This window comes from Ambystoma mexicanum, chromosome 2p, assembly GCF_040938575.1.
Source record: "Ambystoma mexicanum isolate Mex_15411 chromosome 2p, UKY_AmexF1_1, whole genome shotgun sequence".
In the NCBI taxonomy this organism is placed as follows: Eukaryota; Metazoa; Chordata; class Amphibia; order Caudata; family Ambystomatidae; genus Ambystoma; species Ambystoma mexicanum.
In genome coordinates, this window is record NC_090923.1 from 1,146,410,529 (window position 1) to 1,146,438,304 (window position 27,776).

General features: G+C 45.1%; 1 protein-coding gene across 2 annotated transcripts in view; it reads left to right on the top strand.

Annotated features, from left to right (window-relative positions):
• LOC138567242 (fibulin-2-like) overlaps nt 1-27,776 on the top strand; it is a 1,012,531-nt gene that overhangs the window by 877,357 nt on the left and 107,398 nt on the right. Inside the window, exon 8 of one of the 2 annotated variants that reach the window (XM_069645241.1) lies at nt 13,834-13,959. The exons of the other annotated variant lie outside the window; for it this stretch is intronic. Within the exon in view, the coding sequence (XP_069501342.1) occupies nt 13,834-13,959 (126 nt within the window). The remainder of the gene's footprint in view (nt 1-13,833; nt 13,960-27,776) is intronic. 2 annotated transcript variants of the gene reach the window in all.

The following is a 27,776-nucleotide window of genomic DNA, read 5'->3' on the forward strand; positions in this document are numbered from 1 at the left end:
ATATTTTTTTGACCACTTTTTAAAGTTCTCAAGGAAGCACCAATAGGTAAAAGTAAGTGAACAGTAAGTGAACAGTTGAAAAGGGTGATTTGCACAGCCCCTGTGTTAGGAATACCAGACTATAATGAAGAGTTTTACTTCTTCTTGCATTCAAATGGAGAAGTGATGATAGCAGTACTTATATAGAAGTTGACATTAGGACATAGACATAAACCATTAGCCTATTATAGTGGGATTGTAGTAATGAAAGAAAATTATGCTTGCGAAAAAGCGTTAGCTGCTGCTGCTTTTGCGATTGAGAAAGCTACCAGTATTACAATGGGATGCTTAATAACATTATTTGTCGAGTACTCCCTATTTGCCATTTTGGAGAAAACTAAAAGTACATTGACTACACAAAGAGCATTTGGATACAAAGTGATTGTTTCAAATCCAGCAATCAAAATTGTTAGATGCAGAATAGTGAATCCAGCGATATTTGTAGCAGAACCAGTAGGAAAGGATGAATATATACATGACTGCACAACGTATGCTGAATTTTATGACGATATTCCCCATGTTAGAGAAAATGCTCTCGGGGGGGAAATTCTCTTTATTGATGGTTCTTCAAAAATTGACCATTCACATTGTTCAGCGTAGGCTGCAGAACTAGTGAGACTTATTGCTGTGCTTCAGAGATTTGAAGATGAGGAAGCAATGGTGTATTCCGACTCCGCCTACGTGACACAACCGTACACACAGGGTTGTCACGTTGGAAAAGTAGGGGTTTCCTCCGGGCAGACGGCACACCAGTGCAACATGTGTCTCTATTGGGCAAGCTCATTAAAATGCTAAAGCTCCCATTGGCTATCACCATGGTGAAATGCACAGCCCATACTAAAGGGGCTGACATGATCTCTCACGGTAACAAAGCCACATACGTAAAGGACAAAAGAGCACCAAACATTTCCTCAAATATTTTGGCGTTTGAATTAGGAGATGTTAAGCAAAAATCAAAAAGATGCATGTAATGCAGGAATGATTTAATATGTTATCCATTGCACAATTAATTGAGCTGCAAGTTTGAGCTCCACAGGAAAAGCAGGAGTTATGGAAGAGACGGGGTGTTCCTTATCCCCCACTGAGGCTATATGAAGACAAGACAGCACTGGAAAGCCAGTTATGCTGTTGGCATTGTTGAAAGTTGCACTGGGGCAGCTTCACTACCCTGCTCACACCACCAAAGAGTCTTGCTCCAATGATCGCAGAAGATTGGTTCACACCAAATTTGTTAGAACACGTTGCACAGTTTATTCTAAATTACAATGTGTGCCAGAAATGTACAGCAGGGCACACCTTGTGAATAGTGCAAGGGGCCATCCCTAGACCCAATGGTCCTTTTCAACATCTGCATATAGATTATGTGGATATTTTACAAGTATGCAATGGTTATAGGTACATGCTGGTAGTACTATATCCCTTTTCCAGATGGATTGAGGCACGTCCAGTTACGCACCCCGATGCCACATGTGCTGCCAAGTTTCTCGTGCGTGAGGTGTTTCCTAGATGAAGTGTGTGAAAAGTCCTGCAGTCTGATAACAGAGGCCTCATTTTGTAAATTAATTGTTTGAACATCTAATTCTTCTATTAGGTATAAAACACAAGTTTTCCTCTGCCTGTCAACCACAAGCAAATGTTGTCTCCCTTGCTTTATCTGCCCTGAGGAAATAGCCTGGCTCAGATCACCACCTAACTCGTCATGAGTTGGTGACTGGACGCTGCATGAGAGTACCCCTTGCTCCTCCTACTCGAACAAAAACTGCTGCTCGTAGTGTAGCAAAAACATAAGGGGGGGAGACGCATGATTATTTAGAAAACATGACCGCTAGTGTTTCTTTTTTTCGGGACGGGTCGAAGAAGATTGATGAAGACGGCCAAACAACAGTTTTGATTGATTTGCTTAAGTGGCCTACTTTGTACCCAGGGGACCAAGTACTAGTAAAGAGTTTTGTCCGTATTTGGAATAAGCCCCTTTTTGATGGAGTGTACCTAGTGGGCGAGATCACCCCCACTGCTGTGAAGCCTTAAGGGAGAAGAGCCTGGCTGCACCTGAATGACGTAAAGCTCTACAAAGACCACAAACCCCCTGGCATCTGCTGACAATGAAGCAAGAGAAGAGGTTCCGTGTATGCAGACCAGATCGGCTACCAAGGACAAGAATAAAGAACCAGTGGACTAAAAACATTCTGGAACAAATTGATATTTCCTAAGTTTAATAGGAAACAAATGGACTTGCTGCAGTTCCAAAACTATTTCAGTTGAATCAAAAACAGACTACACATTGAAAATAAGACACAAAGATTGCACAGCACAAATTATGCTGCCTGAAACATTGCACACATTTCTGCATGTTGTTTTTGTATGCACACATATCCAGCTCTAGTGCAGCGAAACGTGGACATTGTTGCATTTATTTGGAAATCCTAAAAACAGTCCTATCATTCGCAGAGTTTTTATTGCAATTATAATTCAGTTCCTGTTATAACAAGTGCAGATTCTAAAAAGTGATTGAAGGTGAATAGCTGAATAAAAAATGGGGATTTTCCATTTTTACAAGACACACATTTCCAACGAGAAGACCAGCTACTCCAAAAGAGATAATGTGGCATCTGAATACTATTGCGATACTTCTTGTAACTACATTTTGCTTTATGTGTTGTCTTTATTTTGTTATGCTCTTTATATTTCTTAATATATTATTTTACAATACATCTGAAGTATCTGACAATGAGACATCTCTTTCTAACCCTGATAAAGGCACACGTGATATTTTTGCTGACATTTTTAAACAAATTGCCTGACTTAAAAGGGTTGCTGCTTCTTTGGCTGCTGTGTCTGATGCGTCCTTGCCATATGCTATGAAATTAGAGTGGGCAAAGCACTTCAAGACCGCCACTGATGTAGGCAGTGAGAGTGCGCCAATTAATTCAGACAACAATGCAGCATGCTGCACTGGCGTGCCATCTGATCAAGGTAACCCTCTTTGTTTCCAGCGGGACAATCCTGAATGTACAGTGGATGTCACATATACTGAATCATAGTAGATCCTCACCTCTCTTTTAGCGTACAATTGTAGGGCTGTTATTAATGCCACTAGTTCTGCTGCTTGTGCAGAGTAGTGCAGAGGCAGTCTCCTTCTTGCTATTACCTCAACGTCTCCATCCTCACTATGTACAACTGATGCACCCATGTATCTCACCCCCATGTTCTGATCGATCGTTGATGAACCCTCAATGAACAAAATCTCTCCACCCTCAAGTTTATTTTCCTTAACCTGGGATATGTCATCATATACATCAGCATATGTGAACAATTCATGCACAAAATTGCCTACCTGTACCAGTTCAGCGATAAAGGTAGCCGGATTCACAGTAAGACACCTTACAACCTTAATTGCGGGTTTAGATATAATCACCTCATGGCCAGACGCTTGCTGTGTCATCAGCGTGCTTTTCGGTTTATGCAGAATTGCGAACAGTGCATGCTCTACATACAGTGTCACTGCACAGCCCATTGTTATTGATGCTGATTTCTCAATACCAAAGTCCATGCTTGCTCACATGGGAAATGTCCCTTCATTACAAAGTCCAACAACCCTCTAATGTAATATGCTGTAATATATGCTAGGGGTTTGTACCCCCTAGAAGATTTCTGTGTGAGGACAGCCAATTTCACATGCCCATTTGAATGGAAAAACAAGAAAAACTCCTCTGCATAATCTGGTATTGCTAAAACTGGGGCAATCGTAATTGCATCTTTCAAGTCAATAAATGCTTCAATCATCTCTCCTGTCCATTTAAGTTCATCTCGCACTTTCTGTGCTTCTTTGAATGCTTGAACCAAGGGTTTGATATATGTGGTATAAACAGAATTCCACAATCGACAATAGTTGCACAATCCCAAAAACGGTTGCATTTCTCTCACTGTGGCTGGATAGCTTATGCTCTTTCCGGTGTCACCTTCCTTCTGCTATGATCTGTCCCAAATAAATTACCTCTTTCTGATAATACTGTCCTTTTTCTTTGTCAACTTTGTATCCCTTTTCTGCTAATAACATTAGGAGGTCCGCTGAATCTTCCCTACATTGCTCTTCCGTGGTGCTGCACACCAACAGATTGTCAACATATTGTATTATTGTGGTCTGTGTCTGTATATTCACCAAATATATCCATCTGTTACACTCTGTTAAACACTGGGGGATTCACAGTACCCCAGTTGTAATCTTGTGTGCTGGAATTCTTTCCCTCTACAGGTAAATGAAGTGAGGTATTGTGAGTCTGGATGCAATGGAACGGAAAAGAAGGCATTGTTTAAATCAATTACTGTGAAAACGGTAGCGATAATGGGTATGTTGCATAGAATTGTGGCTGCATTACAAACAATTGGGAACTCTGCCTCCACAATATTGTTCAAGGGGGATAAATCTTGTATGAATCTCCATTTTCCTCACTTTGCTTTTTCTCCTGGGTACAACCCGGCATGGGGATTCTGACGGTACTATTATGCCTTGCTCTAGCAGTGCAGTTATTGTCTCGTATATTCCTTCATCTGCCTCTCTTCACATGGGGTATTGCTTTGCTTGGGGGAATACTGCTCCCTTCTTCAGTGTAATTCTAATTGCTGCTTAGCTTTTAAGGAGGTCTACATCATATGGATTACTGGTCAATACTTCTTTGGGTACTTTCTGAAAATCTTCGTGACAAAGTGGTGATACCTTTCTAGCTAAGAATATTCTCTGTGGGCCTCTCTGTAATCTATTTTCAATTGGCATGGGATGCTTGTCTGAAAAATAAACTAATTGTCTTAATCTTGGAACAATTGTTCACCAGTCATGTTGGTCAGTCACAGAGCTGATCAATCGCAAAAACTGTGCGCCAATCAATGCCTTCCTCACGCATGCAAAATTACTCTGCCCTCCCTCGCCACTGCCACTACTATGTGCACCATAATATCTGTTCCACATTCAATGTCATTTGATACATTAGGTCTGAACAAATATTCTGTGGGAAACCTCAACACCTTGTCCTTTATTCTGGGGAACCATCCCAACAACACCTGTACTCCATAGGAGAACTTGTTGGCATTAAGTGGCATTCCTCTCATAACTTTCTGGCTGCAAAATGCTTGAATTAATGTCTTGGCATTTACCTAATGAATGCCTGGTGTGGAACAAAGTATGCCCTTCTCAGTGAACAAAATGATCATGTTCAGTTTGCACATCAAATCTCTACCTAAAATATTCACTGGTGTGCTTCGTGAATATAACAAGGCATTGACAATGTACGTGACTCAATTGTAACTGGTAAATCTTCTGTAAAAGGAACCATTAGCATAACCCCAGAAAATCCCTGTGCATCCATAATCTTGTCTGACAACAGGAATTCCACTCTGTGACACAGGACCTAGTCACCCCTGTGTCTACTAAGAAAGAGAATGTCCTATTCCCTATCCTCACTCCTACCCTTGTTTCCACTTCTGGGTCTGGAGTTAATGATAGCACTGGACATATCACAGCCCGCTGTGGGCTGTCCTATTCAGATACATGCATGTGCCTGTGGATAAAAAAGATTCCCTAACTGTGGCCCCGCAAAATGTGGTATAACACCTGCTGGTATCACATTTCTGTCCCACTGTTGTGCTGTCTGCTGTGCTTGTGCTTGTAAAGCATTTGGTTGCTGTTGTTGAATGTGAGGCTGTGTCTGTTGCTGTGTGTAATCAAAGGTATTTGTCGGGCATATGGCATCTGCTGTGCTTCTGGTGCATCATAAGAATACTGTGTCTGCTGCTGTGGAGGGTATAAGGGATGCAAAATGTGCTGCCCTTCCTCTGTGACCCTGAGGCGCAAATCCATATGGTACAATCCCTCTGCTTCTGCATCCTCTTGCTTAATGTCCTGTAATGCGCGTGGGTACATTCTTTACTTTTTTCCCTGTTGCCAAGGCCTTGCCATTAGACAGGCGTTGAAGCATATCTCTATATGATGATTCTCTTCTTGTATTTACCGGGGGAACAGGAAACAGAAGCCCTGGTAGTCCTTTCTCTTCTGTTTGCTGGTCATCATCCTGGACAACGTCAAATTCATCTTCATTATTCTCCCATTCCTCTTCCTCGTCCCAATGCACTGAATCATAATGAATACTGCGAGGGTATCCCATGCTCTGAGAAATGTCTCTTCTCCTTATTAGTTCACTCACTCTATCCTTCACGCTCAGGAAGACCCCCCTTTGCCCCTCCACAGTAACTTCTGCTGGTGGTCTCATTTGGGGGTCCTCAACAACTGGTTTTCTTGAACATAATTTGTCCTGCTCACAATTTATCTGGAGCTTCCCTATGCTTTGTCCCTCTCTTCTTGCTTGCCTCTCTTTCTCTAGTTCCTCCTTTGCTTCTTGCACCAGGTCTTCTAAATCCTGCTGCGCTTCATTCTCTACCGACAACACAAGAGAGTTTTGTGTGTGCTCGTTTATCTGTCCTGCACTTTTGTCACTATCTTCGTCAGGGGGCGTCAACTGGGGATTGGTATATCCCACTGCTGGTTGTAATGGGAACTGTCTGGGCATGGTTGATCCTGGAAAGCCTTGTGGAGGAGGAGGAGCAGTTGGCAGCACGTGTATTTCATTGCGCTTCATGTTACTAGAATCAGACTTGCTTTCCTCCTCTTCCTCAAAGATCTTCCACAGTTTGAGAATGTTTAATCTGTTTTTAACTTCTTTCCCTTATGTGTGGTAGTCAAATGTGTATAGTTGTACTAAGTACTTCCTTTGTGTTTGTTCCTCCCCTGGGCCATGACCTAAACATTTTACTCACTATTTTCTGTACCCATTTTGTATGATACATTACAATTTTCCCCCGATATTGGGGGAGTGATTTGCACATGTGTGCCAGCCGGGTGTCCACGATACACAATAATATACTCTACTTACCAAATGTATTGGTCAACGTTGTTCCAGCAGTGTTCATCACCCTATTTCCTTTTTTCCCTTAATCAAATCACCCTCCCACCTTTTGTTATATACCCGAACAAAGCGCTTTAACAAGATTTCAGTCCAACTCACCCTAATACATCATCACAAATATCAACTGTCCTCAACACCAAAAAGTCCTACTCTACCAAAATACAACAATCAATAACTATACAGAAACACCACTGCTATATAACTGGGTCCTCTACTCATATATGGGACTGTCCTATACTACACAGCATGGCCTTCCCTCTTGGGGAGTATCCTCTTTTCTTCACAATGCTAAAACTATGCGATGCTGTCGTCCCTTAATACAATAGGCGTATCCTTTTCTTCAATATCTCCTTATCATTTCTACTTCTACAACCACATGGTCTCTCCAGGTCACATCAAGAGGATATTACTCCCTAGTTCACCAAAGATATCTCTTTTTCCTCTTCTTCTTGGCTTCAGCACTTAAACAAACAACACATCATACATATATACACAGCTATCGGCCCTCCACTTTCTGAACTAGCTCCCAATCACTCACACAAACCAAAATAGGGGAGAAAACCAAGGTGCACGAAGAAAGCAGCTTTATTTAATCCATTCAGCCGGTAGAAGTTCCACAGACGTTCTCAATCACTTCCTGGTAGCCCTGGGGCTGTAAACTAAACAATTTACATAGTCATATTCCTAAAAAACAATATTCACAAGCTGCCATATGTTGTTCAAATAAAATCACATATATTATTTATACATTTCTCTTCTAATTGGATAATCATTATCTTTGAACCTGCCTACGGTCCCTCCCACTGTGCAAGACGTCATGTCCAGGACATCATCAGACCGTCCTTTCATTGGTTGGCACCCCAACATGCTGACATTGTTACAATACTGGTGCCTGTTACTGATGTGGCCTTGGGTGTTACACTTATCCACAACAGTCCAATTAACTTCTGGGGCCAGATTACAGAAACTTTGCACCGGTGCAACAGCAAAGTTCCACGGTATTAGCACTAGGGCAAAGTTTGCCCTATTTTTAAAAACACTAGGACTTATTAGAAAACTATTGCACCATGACAACTGCACATTGGCATTGTATAAGCACCTGGGAAAAAATTGCCCTAGTGCAAGAAAGATACATTTCCGTATTAGCACTAGGGCAAACTTTGCTCTGTTACCATAATGCTGTGAAAATCTATCTTTTTTGCCCAAGAGCAATTTTTGCCCTGATGCCTACACCATGCCAAACTGCACTTGTCATGGTGCAATAGTTTTCTAATATGTCCCAGTGTTTTAAAAAATAGGGCTAACTTTGCCCTAGTGCTAATACTGTGCAAGTTTGCACTTGCACTGGTGCAAAGTTTCTGTAATCTGGCCCCTGGTGGGAAAGGAGAGATCGAAACGTTTCTGTGGTGAAAGAACTATCAAACTCACTCCCATCTCATCATTCCAAGCTGGGCCCCAATCTCCCAGACAGTTTGCTCAACATTGGACAGCTTGTCCTGTACTCCCTTCTGATACATGGTGCTGCTTGCAGGTGTGTGATCTAATTGGGTCATGACATGCATATCTTATTTATTGTAGTGTGAGGCCAGTGCATGTGACCTTTTGCCTTCAATTTATTCAACCTGTTAATATGTTCTTTGTGCGTGCTTTGAACTGCTTTCACCATTGGGGGTGCTGTGGATATATGTTGCTACTGTGTTATTGGCAACGTTACTACATGCACCAGGCAATTAAACTTTGTATATTTCTGTCTGCTAGCAACAGAACTCATGTAATAGTTGCTTATCTAAACTGGAGGCATGGGAAAGGCTTATTCGTGCAGTTTCAGCTATCCTCCCTTTCTCTCAGCCTTGGCACTTTCAGTCGTCTGAACACCATTGTGGACCAACACAAATCCCTATTAAGATATTTAAACTGCAATGCTTAACCATGTGCTGTGCAGGGGATATACGTGATAATTTTGAGGAAAAAAACAAATTGAGAAATGACCTAATTTCTTGGACTGAAAAACGAAAATGACTTTTGGCTTTTTAAACTTTTTTTTTAATAACGCACTCCCCTCTAACACGCCCTACCCTAACTTATACCCTTACCCCACCTCCACCTATTATTTATCATATATATACTAAAATAGCCACTATTTTTCATTAAATAAATTAGGTCATTTCTCATTCTTTTTTGTATTAGGTTATTTGTATGGATTTGCTGTGCAGGGCCTTACACAAGGAAAATGGCGATTCCCTTGTCATTTATAATGCTGCTTTACATATATACCCTACCTAACTGTGTATACCCCCATTTACTGCATTCCCTCTCTGTGTATTCTGCAACCTAACCCTCCCTACAATGTGGCAACTATCCCTGCAGTGTGGCAAAGCTAACTCGATCCTGCTTGTGATATATTCTACATGTCGGTGGCATACACAAAGTGGCACCTTATTCTAGGTTTCCTATTCTGTATGTTTGCTCTCGTTTGGGAACAGGAGGAGGCGTGGCCTTATGTGTCACTGCCCTTATCTGCACCATCACAGAAGCCTCATGGGCTGAGGGTCAAGGAGTCTCCTTGAAGAACATCTGTACTTGGACCTGAACTCACACACTGATTGGGCATCAGAACCAGCCCATGGGATTTGTGATTTCCACAGAATCAGCTGCAGGAATCTCACTCATAGATTCATTAAGCATCCTCTTTTGTTCAGAATCGTTTTGTGCCCCGCTTTGGAACTATGGCACTGATAGTATGGCACTGCTTGGTATATCTTCAATCATTAAAGACTGTGTCAAGGAAGGGCAAACGGTACATCATGACCAGATTACGTATGATAAGCATCATTACTCCTAGTCCAGTTTTGCGTCCCATCCTCCTCCCTCAGTTCTGTCTTTCGGCCTTGTTTGGCCAGAGATCAAACACAGGCACAGATGGGTTCATGCAAGGGCTATCAAGTCCCAGGTTAGGGACTAGGGGAAATGTCTGAATTCTAGGTATGTGTTTGGCCGGCTGAATGCCTAGAGTCAGGCAGGACTGGGACATTTTGGGAGGACTAGCAGTAATAATGATAAGCACAGGTAACCTGGAAATTACTAATGGGCCCATTTGCGATAAAGCTCCTTAATATACAGGAGCCATGGGAGTTCTATCGCCCTCCACCAATGGCTGCGATCCATAATGCCATGCTGATAGAGGGCTGCTTTACTATTACTGCAAGTCACCCCCCAGCAGAAGCATCAGAGTTACTCCATGCTAGGGATGATGACCACCACTGCACTCCCTTGGCCACCCACAGGCGTTGAACTAAACTGTTGCTGGATGATAATGTGCTCTTTCTGATGTTATTACATTGCGTAACATTTATCAAAATGAAGATTTGATGAGTGCAAGCTAACACCAGCTCCTGGGTATCTGGCGACAAACAGGGAGCAGGAACTCCCTGGACAAGGAGGAGTTAATGTATAGGGTGCCACAAATCTACCTTTCACATGAGGTTTAGACTATACTGTTGCCCACTTCATGCAGCCTATTTTTCTTTGAGTGTCTCCTAGAGGTGCAATCTTACGCACATTTCCAAACCCACACAGAGGTGATGTCACATAGGCATGTCTGTGTGGCACCAGTTGGCCTGCGGAGTGAACGTAGCACCAGGGAGGAGTCGCCATAACAGGCTCTTCAAGATACATTCAGGAGATTTCCTTTCCATCCCGGAAGAGGAATGTTATGTTGATGAAAATACCATGAAAAACGAAAAGGACACAAACATTTACGTTGGCCAAACACTTCTCAAACTATTCAGTATTTGACCAAAGATCACATTATGCTACTCAATATACACACACGGAAAACAGATGAAATGACTCCAGCATTCCTGAGAATGGGTGTAAATGTTGCAAAGGGATAAGGTGTACTGTAATTGGAAGCAGATGTGTTTTTAATCTGCGGATCTGTGGCCTTTCGGGCTCCTTTCTTCTATGCAATGTCCGAATAGCCCTAAAAATAGGCATCCCAAAATGCAATTACACATGCCAGTAGCCACCAAATGACCGCTATATCGTCCATTATTGAGAACATTTTAATTGCACAAGCACTAGTGATCAAGATGCAGGTACACAGGCCTTTAGTGACCAAAATACGGTTACAGAGGCCACTACCAACCAGACCTATGCAGGGCAAAGGCATTAAGTTGAAGTTGCACAGGCCATCAGTTTATGCTCATATTATGTCTTATCTTGCCTGTCTTCTTAATATCTTTACAGCTACTTCCTCTTTCTCTTTCTCTTTTAAACATGTCACCATTATTCCCATTCTGAGAAAGCCTGTGCTAGACCCATCATCCCCTTCTAACTTTTGCCTCATTGTGTTCTGTGCTTTCTTTTTAAACTTCTCAAGAAATCTGTCTAGTCTGAAGTCAATTCTCGCTCACTACTCCATTTTGCTCAATCTGGCTTTCGTTGTGACCACTCGATGGAAATCACCTTACTCCATGTCTCTTACTCTCGTCTATATGCTTGTCACAATCAGCTTTCATCCATTCTTATTCTTCTGGATCTCTCCGCTGCGTTCCGCACTGTCGACCACCGTACTTTACCTTCCTCCCTTACTTCACTAGGTTTCTCCAGCGATATACGTCATTGGTTTCTAACGTATCCCTCTAACCGTACTTACTCGGTTTCATGGGCTGGAACCATGTATCCCTCACCTCCTCTCCTGTACACTGGTCCCAAGATTCTGTATTAGGTCCCTTACTCTTTTCCATCTATGCTAGTCCACACTTTACACGTATCGATTCCTTTAAACTTTCATCTCACTTCTGAGACGATGACTCTCAGATTTTTCTTTCCTTTTCAATATTTGATGTATCAGCCTTTTTGGCACTTCAGGCCACTAAACGTCTTATTACCTCCTTGTTTTTTTCTCATCTCGAGTATTGTTCCGCCTCTCTATTTGGAATTCCTTCATCCTGTCTTACCCCGTTCGGTCTGCCTTGACGTCCTCTATTCACTCTTTGTTCTCTTTCTCCCCTCCTATCCGCTGCCTCCTCCTCTCTTTGTTCTATTTCCCTTCATCCTTATGAGTCCTTCATCCTATATCACTTCCGCTGTATTGTATTTGAATGTATCCATGGTCTTGTCTCTCCCTCTCTTTTTGCCGTGCTCTCTCTCTATATCCTTTTACGTTCACTCCGTTGTCACTATCTTCGCCTGCGCGCTGTAACCAAACTTCTGTATGCACCATCTCGTGTTCGCTCCTTTTCCCTTCTAGCACCGAAACACTAGAACTCCCTCCTTTAGACACTCTTCCGTCCCCCTCGCTCCCTATTTTCTGTGCTCAGCTTAAAGCCTTCATTCTCAGCCCCCCACCCACCCTTTATTGACATTTGATTTGCTTTTCCGGCATCAATATTGTAGTTCCTTTTGCACATATCATTTATGTACCATTTTTAATAATTCTTGTACAGCGCTTTGGCGAACGTGCTATATAAATATCAGTAAAATACAAAATATTCCGGCCGCAGGTGATCACAATGCCTTTTATTTCTGTGGAGGAGGAGGGCGGTGCCTGGGTCAGAATGTTGGTCACCACCCTAAAGGGGATCAATAGTGGTCACCCAGGTCCAAGCTGTCCTTCGCCTGGCCTCCAGGCAGCATGTACGCTCTGAGGAGAGAAATTTGGGGAGAAACCCGGACTTTATGATGCACCAAGGACCCCATGGCGGGCAAGCAGAGCAGCGTGTGGCCTTCTGGGGTGCTCCGCTGGGAAATGAGGCTGGTCCTCTGGGCCGGCGGGCAGTTAGCCACACCAGGCATTGTGCACTCTAGTTTTCTTTTTCTGCTACTTTTCAGGTCCCATAAATTGGCGGCCAAGCACAGTATAGCAGTTGTGCTCCATGGTGTTATGTGTGCGTTGGGGTCAGCGGGCGCTTAAGTCACCTTCCACGAGCACTGTTATTCACGGGAACAGCAGTCTTCATAACTACAACAGCAAAAGGAGTGACTTTTGGATTAAAATAAACTGTTTCCCGTGTAGATAAAATCCTCTATAGAGTGTAATAGCACACCAATGTGCGTCATCACATACTGCACTAAAACACGCCAGTAGAAGGCCATTCTTGAACCCGAAGCATTAGGGTTAACAAACAGCTCACCAGCATAAACTGAGCCTGGCCGACCAGGCCACCCTTTCAAGTTAAATCTTTGAAGGGTTTGGAAAATGGTAAACAGTTGGCATGAAGAGTTTATTCGAAAGCCCGCCCATTTCTGAACATTTTCATCTTAAGAAGTGATCACCTTAGGGCCCAGCACTAAAGAGGAGCTAATTCACTCACTCACTCACTCCTTCATGGAGTAGGTGCAACACACCAGGAAATGGCCAACGCCCTGAATATGCCCACGATTGCTGCTGCCACAAAATATTGCATATACATGGTGCCAAATAATACCCAGGCACGGTGAGATAGCCTAGCATGTGTGTGTGTGTCCCTGCAGAGAAGCGTGTGCACGCAGCAGGTAACATGCTACAAATCAAGGGGCTGGATGCGACTCCATTTTGTATCCTTTTGATGCCGGTTCATTGAAGTAAAGCGGCTTCTGTATTCCGCGCGTTGAGTCTCTGGGAAGTGAGCCCCATGTAAAAGGTTAGCTATTAATACGCTTTTCTTATTCCAGGCTCTGGAATGGATGTGAGATGAACCGCCATATGAAGTGCGTGAGAGAGCATTCCTGGCGGGTCTCGGGCACTCAGAGGGAAGCCCTGGTTGGGTGTCAATCCCCTGAGGGACCCTGGCTGCCTGCCAGATGACTGTGTACCCTACCCAGGGACTCACCATGTCTACTTTTTTTTTCTCCTAAGATATCGACGAATGCCAAGGTTACGCAGGGCGCATGTGCAGCCAGCTCTGCCACAATGCACCCGGATCCTACCATTGTGGGTGCAGCCCGGGGTACCAGCTCTCCCAGGACAACAGGAGCTGTGAAGGTAAGGGCTCTGGACAAAAGTGGGGTTCAGTGGAGGAGTTTGAAGAGGTGAGTGGGTGCCAAGTTTGGGGTCGCAATGTCAGGAGGGACTATTGCGGGCAAAGCTGCATAGGTAATAGTGAGGTACCAAAAAAGTGGCATAGAGGAGGAGGGGATTCTGGGGGCTGGAGGTATACGCTATTGCTAGGGTGTGGACCATAAGGCAGCAGCGGCGGCATCTTCGTGGGTAACGTAGATTGACCGACAACACCTAACATCTGGCCACCGGGAATGTTGGGGTCCAGCTAATACCTTTTGACCCGAAGAATGAAGCTGGAACTTTCCAGCAACGGATGATGCAGGCGCGTGCTAGGCTGGGAACGTGTGCTTTGGTGTAGCTGGAGCCTCATCACAGAAACCTTCCGCGGGGTCACTGAGCCAAAAAGTACCCTTGTGAAAAATGCCATTTTTAAAATTTTGATTTTATCTGTGTGTTATAGTTCAAAATGTGTAGTTTTCACACATTACAAAACAAAGCATTAATCAAATAGCACCATAATGACGTCACTAAATTGATACACTTACAATTCTCGGTAAACACAGACTGGTTCTAAAAAGTTTTTAAATCCAACAGTTTCCAAAAAATCTAAAATCTTTAACAATAAGAAGATTGCATTTGTATTTAAAATCCTGCACCAGAGCTCGTCTTCACAGCCTGGTTAATCTTTTTGTTCTTTCGAATTCAGCAAGGGATGGGCACAATAAACAGAGATGTTTTCATGTTTCGTCCTCGTTTAGGCAGAAGCGACATAAACGAGAGCCCCTTGGGACATTCCCCCTTGTGCCCAAAACCTCCGTTGTCGGTTGGAGTTTTAATTTTAATCTCAGGATTTTAACCTTAAACTCACTAGATGGATGCTTCTTTAAAAATGACGACACTACAGTAAAATGTTTAATTGTCCACATAAAATGGTCATTAAAACAATGATACGCTATTACGTCAGACCTTAGTTCATCTTCATTTTTGTTCTGTTCGGATTACCCATCAACTCCTCCGCTGACGAGTCGATTTTTAATAACATTTCGGTACACCTGCCAGGGACGTCATTTCACCAAAATGCCAGGGGTAGCGGAAGTGACATCACAGTGCCGCGCCCCCAAGAGTGACATCACAGGAAGTGATGTAATTTGACAACACCCCACAGGAAGTGATGTCATTAGACCACACCCCACGGGAAGTGATGTCATTTGACCACACCCCCACCATGACATCACAGAAGTGGCCTCATAAAGTATTATCCCTCAGTGCACTAAGAAAACAATTGTTACGATATCAGTGTATTGTGACATTTCATACAAGAATGAATCATCATATTTAGCAGTGTCAAGGTCCATGTTGCCACGTGAAGTGTATGAACCCCAATCCCCTCTTTATGTGGATCTGCCCTGTTATTTCAACAGGACTACAGAGCGAAATCACATTCTGGGGGGACAGGGATGGATAGGCGGGCATGGGGATAGGAGAAAGCCAGATGATCTATAAAAGACAAAATGTAACGTTCGTAAAACGAATTTGGTGCTGCCGGCATCAGCGGCTTGCTTACTTTCCCTAATGTTAAGCCGCTGCCGTGCAGCACTGAATTCATTATACTAACATACTTGCCAACCCTACAGATTTAGGCAGTAGGCTACTGCTTTTTAAGCAATCCTATCGCCTACAGATGTGAGTCGGGGAGGGGACGGGCGCGACAGGGCTGTCTTCCTGACCCAGAGATGATGCATCAGGCCCCTAAAGTGAGCCATTCAGGGGTGGTGCACTGAGTGGGGCCCGATGGCTTGAACCTGGGAGAACGAGGGCGTTCATGAAACACATGCCTGCCATGCTGACATGTGCATGACCCCAGCATAACAGAAGACTGCAATGACCCAACCCTTCCTTTTAGCTGGGGCCCCGTGCAGCTGTATCAGTGAAACCCAAGGGCATCTTAAGCACTTTTGGAGCCCTCGGCACAGAGATCTTTGTGGCCCCCCTCCACCAAACCAAAGGAATTAAGTGATCAAGAATATCTGGCTGCGCCCCATTCCTCCCCCTAATTTTGAAAGGTTTAGGGACTGGCACTTTCGAGAGGTTAGGCAATACAAGATAAAATGAGATGCCCACGATCGCACATGTGTTACGGGGTGAAGCTGGGATGTGTACCAACTCTGAAACCTCCGCATTTGAACACTTTCTTTTCCAGTTCTTACCATGAACTAAAATAATCTAATTTTATAAAACTGACTTGGAAAGTACACAAAACACATTACCAAACATGACCATTTTTAAAAGCAATAGATTATAGAAGGGTGTTATCAATATGCATTTCAACTTTGGCTATTGCACATGGTCAACATAATTCCCACAGGAAGGAAAGCATGTTACAAGAGTTGTGCCGTAAGGAATACACAAACTATGGATACCACAGTGAACACAGAAAGCATTACACAATGACAGTGAACACAGAAAGCATTACACAATGAATTGACCAAACAGAATGTACAGACAGGCAATAGGTTTAGAGCCTCAGCAGCACCTCATAAAATATCCTGACGTGTGATATTTAAGTTAGGTGAAGAATGGAATCTGACTTCTTTAGATCATGCAGCCTCCTGGGGCCCCCTCCAAGTGGGGCCCCGGCGCAAGTGCACTTTTTGCCCTCCCATAAAAACTGCCAGCCACAACATTTTAGGGGGACTGGAGCGGCAGGGGCGGCGTCAGCCACAACATTTTAGAGGGACGGGAGCAGCAGGGGCGGCGTCAGCCACAACATTTTAGGGGGACCGTAGAGCAGTTTTGAAAGCTGTTCGTGAGTGGGGTCATTAAACCCATTGTGCCCAGGAGGATGAATAGCTCTTATGCCTTGCTTTGTCCCATTAAGTGCATCTTTCACTTTAACCCCAACTCAGCATGGGCCCATCCAAAATTGTCTAACAAGTGGGGCCTGTGGCTAATGTAGTAGGGCTCACCCTAAGGGCAGCCCGAAGAGGGAACTGGGCTTGTTCTGCCCGCGGCCGAATCCGTAGGGGCTACTGAGCGTAGCGAGAAAGAGCAAACCCACCGAGCTGGGATTGCCCCACTCAGCCCCTGAGAAAAATGTGTAAATGAGGGGTTAAAATAGTGAATTTTGCAGTACACGTTGTGATAAATTGACTTGACTTGTGTGGCCTCGGTAGCACCCAAAGATGGTGAACAGGTTTTACTCTGGTTCCGATGGAGAGCCATCATTTAGACGGGCAATGTTAAACGTAATCCAGGCTTCAAGAAGTACCCACTAAAGTTCTGTTAGGTGTGCAGTGCACTGATCATATATTCTGGATCCAGTGGTTAGGCTGGCAACCACACCAGAGCATTGCCCATATGTTACAAATTAGTTTTTAGTGTACTTTCTCTCTGACATACCCAACAAATCCCAACAATGAAAGGTTTGGCGTCCATGTTAATATATTGTTGACTTTCTAAACAAGCTATTTTAATGTATACTTTCTTGTGGATAGCTTTTATTGTGCCTAGAGGCTGCCTTATAGACATATTACATAGCATAAATTAGCAAGGTTTTGCTACCTAAGCAATGTGCTCATGTAATCCTTAACGGATGGGACCCCCATGTATATACACACACATAATAAACTAGCACTGCAGAAAGAGCTCAAATAATCTAATAGCAGTAACTTCTTTAGGCCATACGATTATCTTGCATGCTAGTATTCGTGTTCCCATTTCCTCTGAAAGCTGTGGATAACCTACATCAGATGGTCCCATAGCACAGCGAGTACAGCGCTCGCTTTGACATCTGTGCAGACCCTGCTGACGCAATCCGAGGTCGATAAATGAATACCACACCCTTTGGGTAATAACAAGCAGTGCTCAGATGCCTGAGGGTTCATAACGCTATATAAATTATACATTATTATTATTACATCATGAAACCCTGCTCTCCCTCCTCATAGAAACCTCCATGAAGGCCCTTCACTAGCTTTCCTGCCAAGTGTCCCTCTACTCACAGGGCAGATGAAATAGAAATGGGCTCTTTTGGACCTGGACCTGTCCCAGGATTGGCTTACTAAGGCTGCCCTTAAAGGGAGTTCCTGTTCGTGCCCCTGTGGTCGGTGAGTGGCCAACTCCTTCTGCCCACCCATGTGGGATGCACCGCATGCCAGCAGCTGTGCGTGCACTTTCAGAGGGAACGTCAGCACCTCCGATCTCCCATATTCAAGAAACAAAGGGATACACATACCAGCCTCTTTAGAGTGCACATGATTTTGCCTTTTTCCACATCATCATTGTGTGTGTTGTGCATCAATGTAAAAGGTCAAGAGTAGCCACACAATAGAGGGTCACTGTGCAGAGTCCCACTGGGACAGTTGCAGACATTTATGTAGGCCACTCTACCAACCAGTGCACCCAGCTTTGTACTCCAGGTAGCCGAATGGTGTGGCAGTGATTATACCATGTTATATACATTGGGTTTGCTCCATCCCACTTCACTGCTTGAGTGGAATTACTCAATACAACGACGTTAGTAAAATGAATTTGTTGATGTGCCGCCGGCGCCAGCTTAACAAGCCACCGCCGGCCCGGCACATATTTGCAACGTTAGTAAAATGAATTTGGTGCTGTAGCTGCCGTCGGCTGTGGCACCAAATTCATTTTTACTAACATTGCAAATATGTGCCGCCGGCGCCAGCTTAACAAGCCGCCGCTGGCCCGGCACATATTTGCAACGTTAGTAAAATGAATTTGGTGCTGCCGTCGGGCGTCGGCTGCGGCACCAAATTCATTTTACTAACGACGTTGCAAATATGTGCCGCCGGCGGCACAAGCCACCGCCAGCACATATTTGCGACATTAGTAAAATGAATTTGGTGCTGCCGTCGGAGTGGACGGCTGTGGCACCAAATTCATTTAACTAATGTTGCAAATATGTGCTGCCGGCAGCTTGCAAATGGTTAAGCTGCCGCCGACGGCACACATTTGTAACTTCTTTAGTAAAAATGAATTTGGCGCTGCAGCGGCCGTGACCGGCCTCGACCACGGCGCGGCGGCCAACTCACTCACCTGCCTAAGCTGAGCCTCGACTCGACCTCGACGGTCGAAGTAGTCACTGGCCTCATGGCCTGCCGCCTGCCGTGGTGGATGCCTGCAGCGCCTGGACACAAACTGTGAGGAGCAGGCAGCACGACTCGAGGAGAAACACGCAGCCAAAATGGAGGTCCTGGACAAGCGTCGCAGCGCCAGCACGCTGTGGCCACGCCCCCCTCCTCTGATTGGTCAGTAGCCAGAGGTCGCAAGAGATTGACAGGGGTCGCTGGCCAATCGCCAGCGGTCGCTCTTGCGACCTCTGGCGACCCCCAAATGACGTCCCTGACACCTGCTACCCCACTGATTTAGAATTCTACAAGAGCTGTTTTAAAACACATACCATTGGGGTATGCAAAAAAGGATGCAGCAGGAAGCACCAACATGTTTACAAACAATCAGTGCTGGTCATTGGGCCGGCTCTCGGCGTATCCGAGATCCGGCACCAGATGTGTAGCCGGATCTCGGGATCCGGCCAGAGTCAGCCGCCCAAGCCCATGAACCGCGCTGCAAAAAAGAAAAAGAAAAAAAAAGCATCCGCGACGGCAGCATTTTCCGTTTACTGCGTCTTTGGCACTGATGTGTAATGCATAATGCTCACTACATGTACAACTGAAAGGAATCAGTTGTACATGTAGCGAGCATTGTGCTTTACACAACAGTGCCAGAGCCGCGTAAAAGGCAATGCATTTATATTCTATAGGCTTGCCTGGCAGGGGACAGGGCCTCGTCTATTCAGCCTTAATGGTGGCGCTGCCCCTTGCCAGCTGGGTAGGGGCAGCGTCATCATTAAGGCTGAAAGGGTGAGGCCTCTGGAAGCTGAGGCCGTTTTCCTGAAAACTGAAACTCCACGAGTTTCAGTCTCCAGGAAAACGGCCTCAGCTTCCAGCAGCCTCTCGTTTTCTCCATAATGGCGGCGCCGGCCCACGGGCTTCTCCTGCTTAAAGGGATGCCTCGCAGGTGCGGCGCCACCATATCGGCTGAAAGGCATTTTTTTCTGGAGCCTGAAGCTTTCGCACACGAGCGAGAGCTTCTGGGCTTCAGAAAAAAATCCTTTTCGTGTAGTGGCCGGGGCTGGCAGGGGAGATTAGTGGGCCCCACAGGGCCCCGCCAAGCTCCGTCCCACTTAAAGCCCTGGCCGGCGGTAAAAGGCAATGTTACCGTTGTGGGCGCTTATTTTTCTTATTTTTTTTTAAAGTATTTATCTGATCGGATGGCCACTACCAACCCCGCCCCTCTAGACCACACCTCCTCTGCCCCCCCAACTCCTCCCCCACCCCGGCACTTGTGGGATCCCCCACCACATTTTTTCCATTTCCACCACTGCAAACAATTGTAACCTCCCCACTCAATAAAGGTATGGTTTGGCAGCTGTCCCAATTCATGCAGTACTCCAGCCAGACACCCTGAACGAACTATGGAACTACTAATACTTAATCCGTGAGACAACAAGAAAAATATAAATTCTTAGTTGCCTACAAGTAAGACAACAGAACTGCTATGCTCTCGCTATTTTAAATACAGTGTCAACTGTTTGTATTAAGGTTTATGGTCTAATTGGGAGTTTCACCTATGTCATATCTGAGAACTGTATTAGTTTAAACGGTACCCACAGGATGTGGTGCTGCTCCTTTTATGTGCATTTTCACTGTTTTTAAGCTTTATTTGTTTAGCTGTTGTATTTTTTCAGGTTCTACCTGACACATACGCCCTGCATAACTTCATGTGTACAATAATTTATGTGTACATTTTTTGCCAGGTCAATCGGATTATATTCAATAAATGTATACTGTGACACATTTGGAGACATAGTACAGGGTGCTTTGTTCTGATAGATACAGAACAACTATACGTACTCTCAGTTCCACTGACGATCAGGAAGTGTAAAAGAATATTCATAAATGTTTACATTCAATTGCACTTTCAGTTCTTCAGCTCACTGGAATTAACCTGTCGGCACACCCATGTTGCATTATGCTAATGTTGCACTAGTCCCTGACAGAGTAGGGGCAGGCCCTCATGTGTTCTAGTACTCCAGCCAGAGGCACTCTATAAGGCAGACTAAAAACCTTCCTCCACAATAGGGCCTCCAATTTAGCCCACGTAATTCCACTTTCATGTACTTTTCGCACCAAAAATCAAGCGAGGTATGATTTTTTGCAGATAAATAGTTTCATCAAAGGGAGAGCAGAAAACATTCCAAACTTGTGGTCAAACTGCCTCAGTTGAGTAGCCGATGCCACAAATTTTGCTTTCATGTCATTACAGGGACCCAGCTTCCCTTTGGAGGCATAAATCATGGAGCCCAAGTACTTAAAGTGATTGATCACCTTTACATTCTGCCCATTCAGCGACCATCTAAAGGTTTTCCATTTACAGCAACCTACCTTAAATACCATCATTTTTGATTTAACTGCATTAATTGACAAGTCAAGGTTCCCCAAAAATGCCAGAATACGGGCTAGTGCCCGCTGCAGTCCTATTGGGGTCATATCCATAATGACCAAATCGTCCGCGTAGTTTTTACTCTGCCGAATCTTGGCGGATTAGTCCTTACCATTTCCCAGCATAGCGCCATGTCTCTGAGATAATAGTTAAAAAGGAAAGGAGCAAGAGCACATTCCTGGTCAAGACCTCGATTGGTATCTATCCATAAATGCATTTTAATGATAAATATTTGCACTACGGAAAGTATTGCACCAATCCTAGTAATGGGCAAAATGGAATTTTCATAAGTGCAGTGTTTCTATAATGAGGCTCCGGGAGGATATGGCCGTCTCTAGACAGGATTGGAATTTGCATCTAAAGCAGGTGGAAATTCTGCTTATGCCAATCTGAGCTACACAGGGCATAATGAGAAGGCATAGATGTGGCTGTTTTTCCTGGATAAGCTGAATTACCTTGTCCACATGATGGGCAGAGACCACCAGAAGCCAGGCCAGGCCATTTCTGCATGCCCGGTGCCAACTACACGGAATAAGGTCAAGGCCTTCTTGGACACTACCAATGATCATGTGCTGATGGCAGGACTGCTGAATGGCAAGATGCCCACGAAGCTGCAGTGGCACGTGGTCTCTCAGGCCAGTTATGACAGGTGTGACAAATGACCCACATAGCACAGAAGGCAGGTGAGAGGTTGGGTGGGGTGAGCACCTTTATGCCACAGGGGTCTCAGCTTACAATGAAAGGTATAACTGGTCTACAGAAGTGACAGGATGGAGTTATTCAAAATGGTGTAAGGGCCTTTCTGAAGGAACTACCTGCCCCTGCCAGGATTCTCTAACCTAACGCACACAGTCTCTGGGATATAGGAGCCAGCACTCTTCTTGGTTTCCTCAGTCCCAGCAATAAAGCTTGAAGCTCGCTTCACGCTTCCATCTCACAGCGTCAGGGATATTGCACTTAGCAAGTGTGCTACTTGGCTTCTCAGCCCCAGGGATATATCAGCCCCAGGGAGAGTGCTTCTTGACCTCTCCTACCAGCAAGTATTACTTTCGCTCTTGCCAGAAAGTATTTCCTCTTTTTTGCTTATAGTTATTGTCAGGCAAAGTTGTCCTAACTCACTGGGCTGGGGTCACCATAACGGGCTAAAGCATGCAGCCTTCAGAAGACTTTGGTGACTGGGTGGGCTTGCACGTATTTGCTCTGCTTTGTTTCTGGACTTCCAGGGTGGCTGAGATAAAGCCCTCGGCAGCATGTCAGGTTTAGGCCCCCTTGTGGCCCCTTCTTGCTCTTCTCTAATTCAGCTATGAGGCCAGAATGCATGTCTTCCTGCAGTGAGTGGTGCGTCTGTACAGTGTGCTTGAACAATCCTATTATTCAATAATCTCCCTGAAGCCTCTCTCTGGGTCTTTGGCTCAGTATCTACCTCGCCTCAGTCTCTTAGACCTGTCAGTTGCATTTGACAAGGTCGGCCTCACTTGCTTCTTGGAAAGAAATGAGAAGATGATGGCTGTGACCAGCCAGACTGTGTTGGTTTTGTGACTTCCTATCCAACTGCCAGCAACTTTTCAGACTTTGCAAATTAATTTCACCCTGCTCCCCGGTTCTGTCCCCAAGACTCCACTCTGTCCCCCCACCTCCTCAATATCCCCATGAAGCCCCTCGTGGATCTCCTCTGTGACTATAACATCAACTTCCACCCTTACATGGATGGCACAGAGATCTATTTTCCTATCTCCAGTGATGTAAACCTAACCCCCAACCTCTCTCAAGGTCTTTCCGCCCTTGAAGACTGGATGAACTGCAACAGTCTGAAACTTAATAGGAACAAATCTGAACCCCTCCTTTTCGGCCCAAAGCCCAAAGCAGCATCTAACTAAAAGAGTCAGTCTCCCAGCTCTCTCCTACTTCAGCTCCTCCAGGAACTCTTCATCTACACACAAAAACCTTAGTTTCATCTGGGACACCGACCTCACCATGACCAGTCACATCAATGCAGCGCTGAAATCATGCTTCTGTCCTCTTAAGTCCCTAAAGAATCATTCCATTAATTCCACTGGAGAATCATGCAGTAGCGGCAGCGGGTGGTTCTATGTGATTATTGGGAAATTATCCTTTTCGCAACTCCCATTCTGATGAGACTCGCACAATCGGAGTTACAAAAAAGGATGTCTTTTTTCTCCCTGTCCCCCAGCTCTCATCCCCTTTCCCCGCTGTCTCTACGGGGGCACCTAAGAAACCCCTGTACATTTTGCACACTCTAGTCCTGCACCTCATCTACCCTCTCTGCTTTTCCAGGGGACATTACCAGGACCTCTACTCTCACCCTCCTCCCACTGCCTTTCCCCCAAACAACCTTGGCCCTCCAATCCCCCATCCCCTTGCCTACCTGACCAACTCCCTCCCACCTCCCCTTACAGCTCGGCCTCATCCACTTGCCCCGCTCCTATCATTTCCCCTTTTACTCTCCAGATATTGGGTAGGTATTGCGTGCAGTAGCTGGCAGGTCCTAGATGGAAATTACCAGACGTGCGTTACATTAGTGGGTCGGGGTGCATCTGTGAACAATTTGATTTTATCTGGATCTGGTTTGATGCCTTTCTCTGAGAATATGGGCCTGAAAAAAGTGTGCAGGTGAGATCCTGCCATCCAAGTTCATTGTACAAAACCCAAACATCTTTTCCTCATTCATAGCACGTTTCGTCAACTCGTCATCACTGTACCCGATAGTCTTAAACGAGTTGTAGTTTCTCCTCTACCAAAGAAACTAGGTTCAGATCTTAGCAACCCAAACATCTTATGTCTTATCCCAATGCTCTTTTCTTGCTAAAAATCATTGACAAATTTGCCACAATTGTCTTTCAGCATTATTTAGAGGTTAACAACATCTTACACCAACAACAATCAGGCTTCAGGACTTCCCATTGGACGGAGACCACGTTAGTGGACCTACAGACAAAAATGCTTACCATTGTGGATAGGGGCAGAGCTGGCATGCTGGTACTATTGGACTTGTCGGCTGCATTTGACTTACTGGAACACTCGTGTCTTGTGGACTGTCTTCGCTCCCACTGCCAGTTTTCGATCAACGCTATTAATTGGTTCTCATCCTTTCTGAGTAATAGGCAATTGCGAGTATGCTGGGGTAAAGCAACCTCTGTAACTGAGTGTATAAAAGACGGTGCTCCACAGGGGGCCTGTTTGTCCCCCTGCCTGTTTAATTTATGTATCATGCCTTTATGTGACCTGTTGACATCTCAGAACATCCATTACTCAAATTATGCAGATGACACCCAGCTCATATTGGAGCTGAGTGGCAATTATGACCTTGACTCAGTCCAATTGCAATACATCTATGGACTCATCAATGATTGGATGAGCCTGAACTCCATGGGCCTCATTACAAGTTTGGCGGTAGCCTTGCAGGTAAAACCGGCAGGCTGCCGCCGAACCTGCAAATTCTTCCGGTGCCTGGCAATGCGGAAATACAGGGCCATTACAACCCTTTCCCCATTGCCAGGCGCCGGAATGCATTACTCCCCATTCCCATTTGAGCCCCATAGGGGTCAATGGAATGGGGAGGTCGGATGCACCTGCACCATTCGTGAATGGTGCAGTGCATCCGACATGGTCTGCTCGTTGGTGCCGTTTCGCCCGCCAGGTTGTACCTGGCGGGCGAAAAGGCACTCGCAAGCAGACCTCGTAGTTTGCCATCCGGTAACAACGGTACTGGCAAGCTTACCGGTACTGTTGTTACCAGACCGGCAAACGTATAATGAGGCCCCATGTCTCTTAATCCTGCTAAGACTGAACTGATGATTTTTGGTTCAACTCAAGCCGGAACCGAGCTGTGTGCTGACTATTCCAGCCTGGTCTTTGATAACATTGCAATTCCCATTAGAGACAAAGTTAAAACTCTTGGCGTTTACATGAATGCGGCCGTAAATTCTGTCGCCCATGTACAAGGGGTAGTTCATAATACTCAACACAATTTACAAGTACTAAGATACGCTAAACCTTTTCTGTCACAAAAACACTGTGCTACCCTGGTGAGAGCCATTAGTCTACCTCGGTTAGACTACTGCAACACCTTACTTCCTGGGGCAAATTCTCGCTGCATAGAGGCGCTACAGATTGTACAAAATGACGCAGTATGACATTCCCAAAAGAGACCACATCACGGGTGTCCGGAAGGAGTAACACTGGCTTCCTGTGGCGTCTAGGCTACACTTCAAGGCCATCAGCCTGGCTCATAAATACATCTATGGTAATGCCCCTTAATACTTGAAGAAACATATGACTCCACACAATCCGTCAAGACTGCTTTGTTCTAGTGCCAGTGGTCAGCTTACCATTCCAGGAGTAAAGAAAAGCAGAGGCCTGGGGAGATCCTTTCCTGTATCAGTGGCACACATTTGGAATACACTTCCTATGCCGCTGAGGCGAGAACCAAACTGGTTGCACTTTAGAAACATTCTGAAAACCTACCTATTCTCCTAAAACCCTGGATGATCACCTGCTCTTGTCTGCTCAATTTCCAGTCTTTTCTAAAGTCTTACTGTGTTGATGTAGCTCCCTGATGCCTTTGGGTTTTGGCGCTCTATACATAAAAAAACAAACAAAACAAAAAAGCATTATGCTCCACCGAACGACTGCGCCTAAGAATTCCCTCTCCCAGACGCAATGGAAGATGCGGACAATGTTTTTCTGTGGCTGCCCCACCCTTTAGAACTCCCTGCCTCTTTCCATCCAACAGGTCTCGCCCCTTCTTCAGTTCAAGGAACTCCTGAAAACGTGCTTATGCAATCAAACATGTTGTTCCATCTGACTCCCTGATTGCCTTCAACTTAAGTCTGCGCTAGTCGCCTCAGAGTCTCTTTAACACCAAGCCACAACTATATACCATGTTTAAATAAATTGGTAAATACATAAATAAGGTTCCTGAGTTTCAAGTTGGTGAGCAAAACTCAAGTTGAGGCCATTGCAAAAGTCTCTTCGCTACATAGTCGAGATGGTTGTCCAATTGATTGCTTCTAGCACAGCGAAAATAGCCAAAAAGCACTGTTCTTAATGATGGATTATTTTCAGGCAACGAATCAGGCACATCTATCGGAATATTTTGTTCTCTATGAAGGTGGCTACTAGTAGAATCCTCTCTGGGAGGAACCAGTGATGGTTCAGGACTCTGTATTGCCTCCTGTGAGAAGGATGAGGCCGGTATCTTCACCTGCCTGTGCACCTGTCTGCGCGCAGATGTCCACTTGGTGGAATGTCCGTTCTCTGATAAGCAACTTTGTGCCTGTGGCACACCATAGAACTGTTGGAGAGCAAAGGAGAAGTACCCTTGGTGCTGCTGCAAGGTGGGTCCTGGGATAACAAGTTGCAGTCTTTTGCCAAAGCGAGTTGAGCTGAAAGATTTTTCGGGCTGTTGTCACCGTTTCTTGCTTTTCTGGGTAAAATTGGAAGTGAGGTTCCAATAGATCTGAATATATGGTAGCCCATCCGTTTGCAGAATTCTCTCTTTGCGTTCAAATCGAAGTATGCTGACTAATCAGGAATGCAGCAGCCCCCCTTTCAGTTGCTTTCCTCGTTTGAAGAGAACGATGATGAAAATCAGGATTAGTCCAGCTGCAATGAGGTGACACGAAGAACATCCAGTTTTCCATCCTCTTAGTGACCCAATCCGTGGCTTGCCTTTCCGCTTGTCTGGACAGATTTAGTTCGCTCATCTGAACTGGCAACACCAGTGAGCTCCAGCCTGGAACACCTCTTGGCAGTGTCAGTGTGACTAACATGGCAGCCACTTTTTGAACATTTGCAACCGTTTGATGGCCTTTTCATGTTATGGAAAGGTGGTGGTGCTGTGTGCCAATGATGTTCACTACGACAACCCTGAGGAAACAGTTGCCTTGTTGTAGGCATTGAACTATTGATCTGCTGTACTATGGTATGGCCGTTTAGACACTGGAGTGCCGGGAAAGCTTCTTTCTGGGTGCAGGAAGACCTCCTATTTTTGCTAGAATGCCCGTGTCTAGCTAGGCTTCCCAGCTGTCTGGCTGTTTGTGTGGTTAGAGTCCAATTGCTGGAAACACCCCATGTATCTTTATCACTGATGGTACAGCACTGTGTTAATACGGATTTCAAAAGCATCTGAAGTGCGTTTTGAGGCGCAGGCTCCATGAGGACCTGCACTAGTACTGAGACCTATTTTATGACACTCATTGGGCCTCATTACGACCCTGGCGGTAAGGGGTTTACGCCAGCGTTAGCTGCGCCGACCC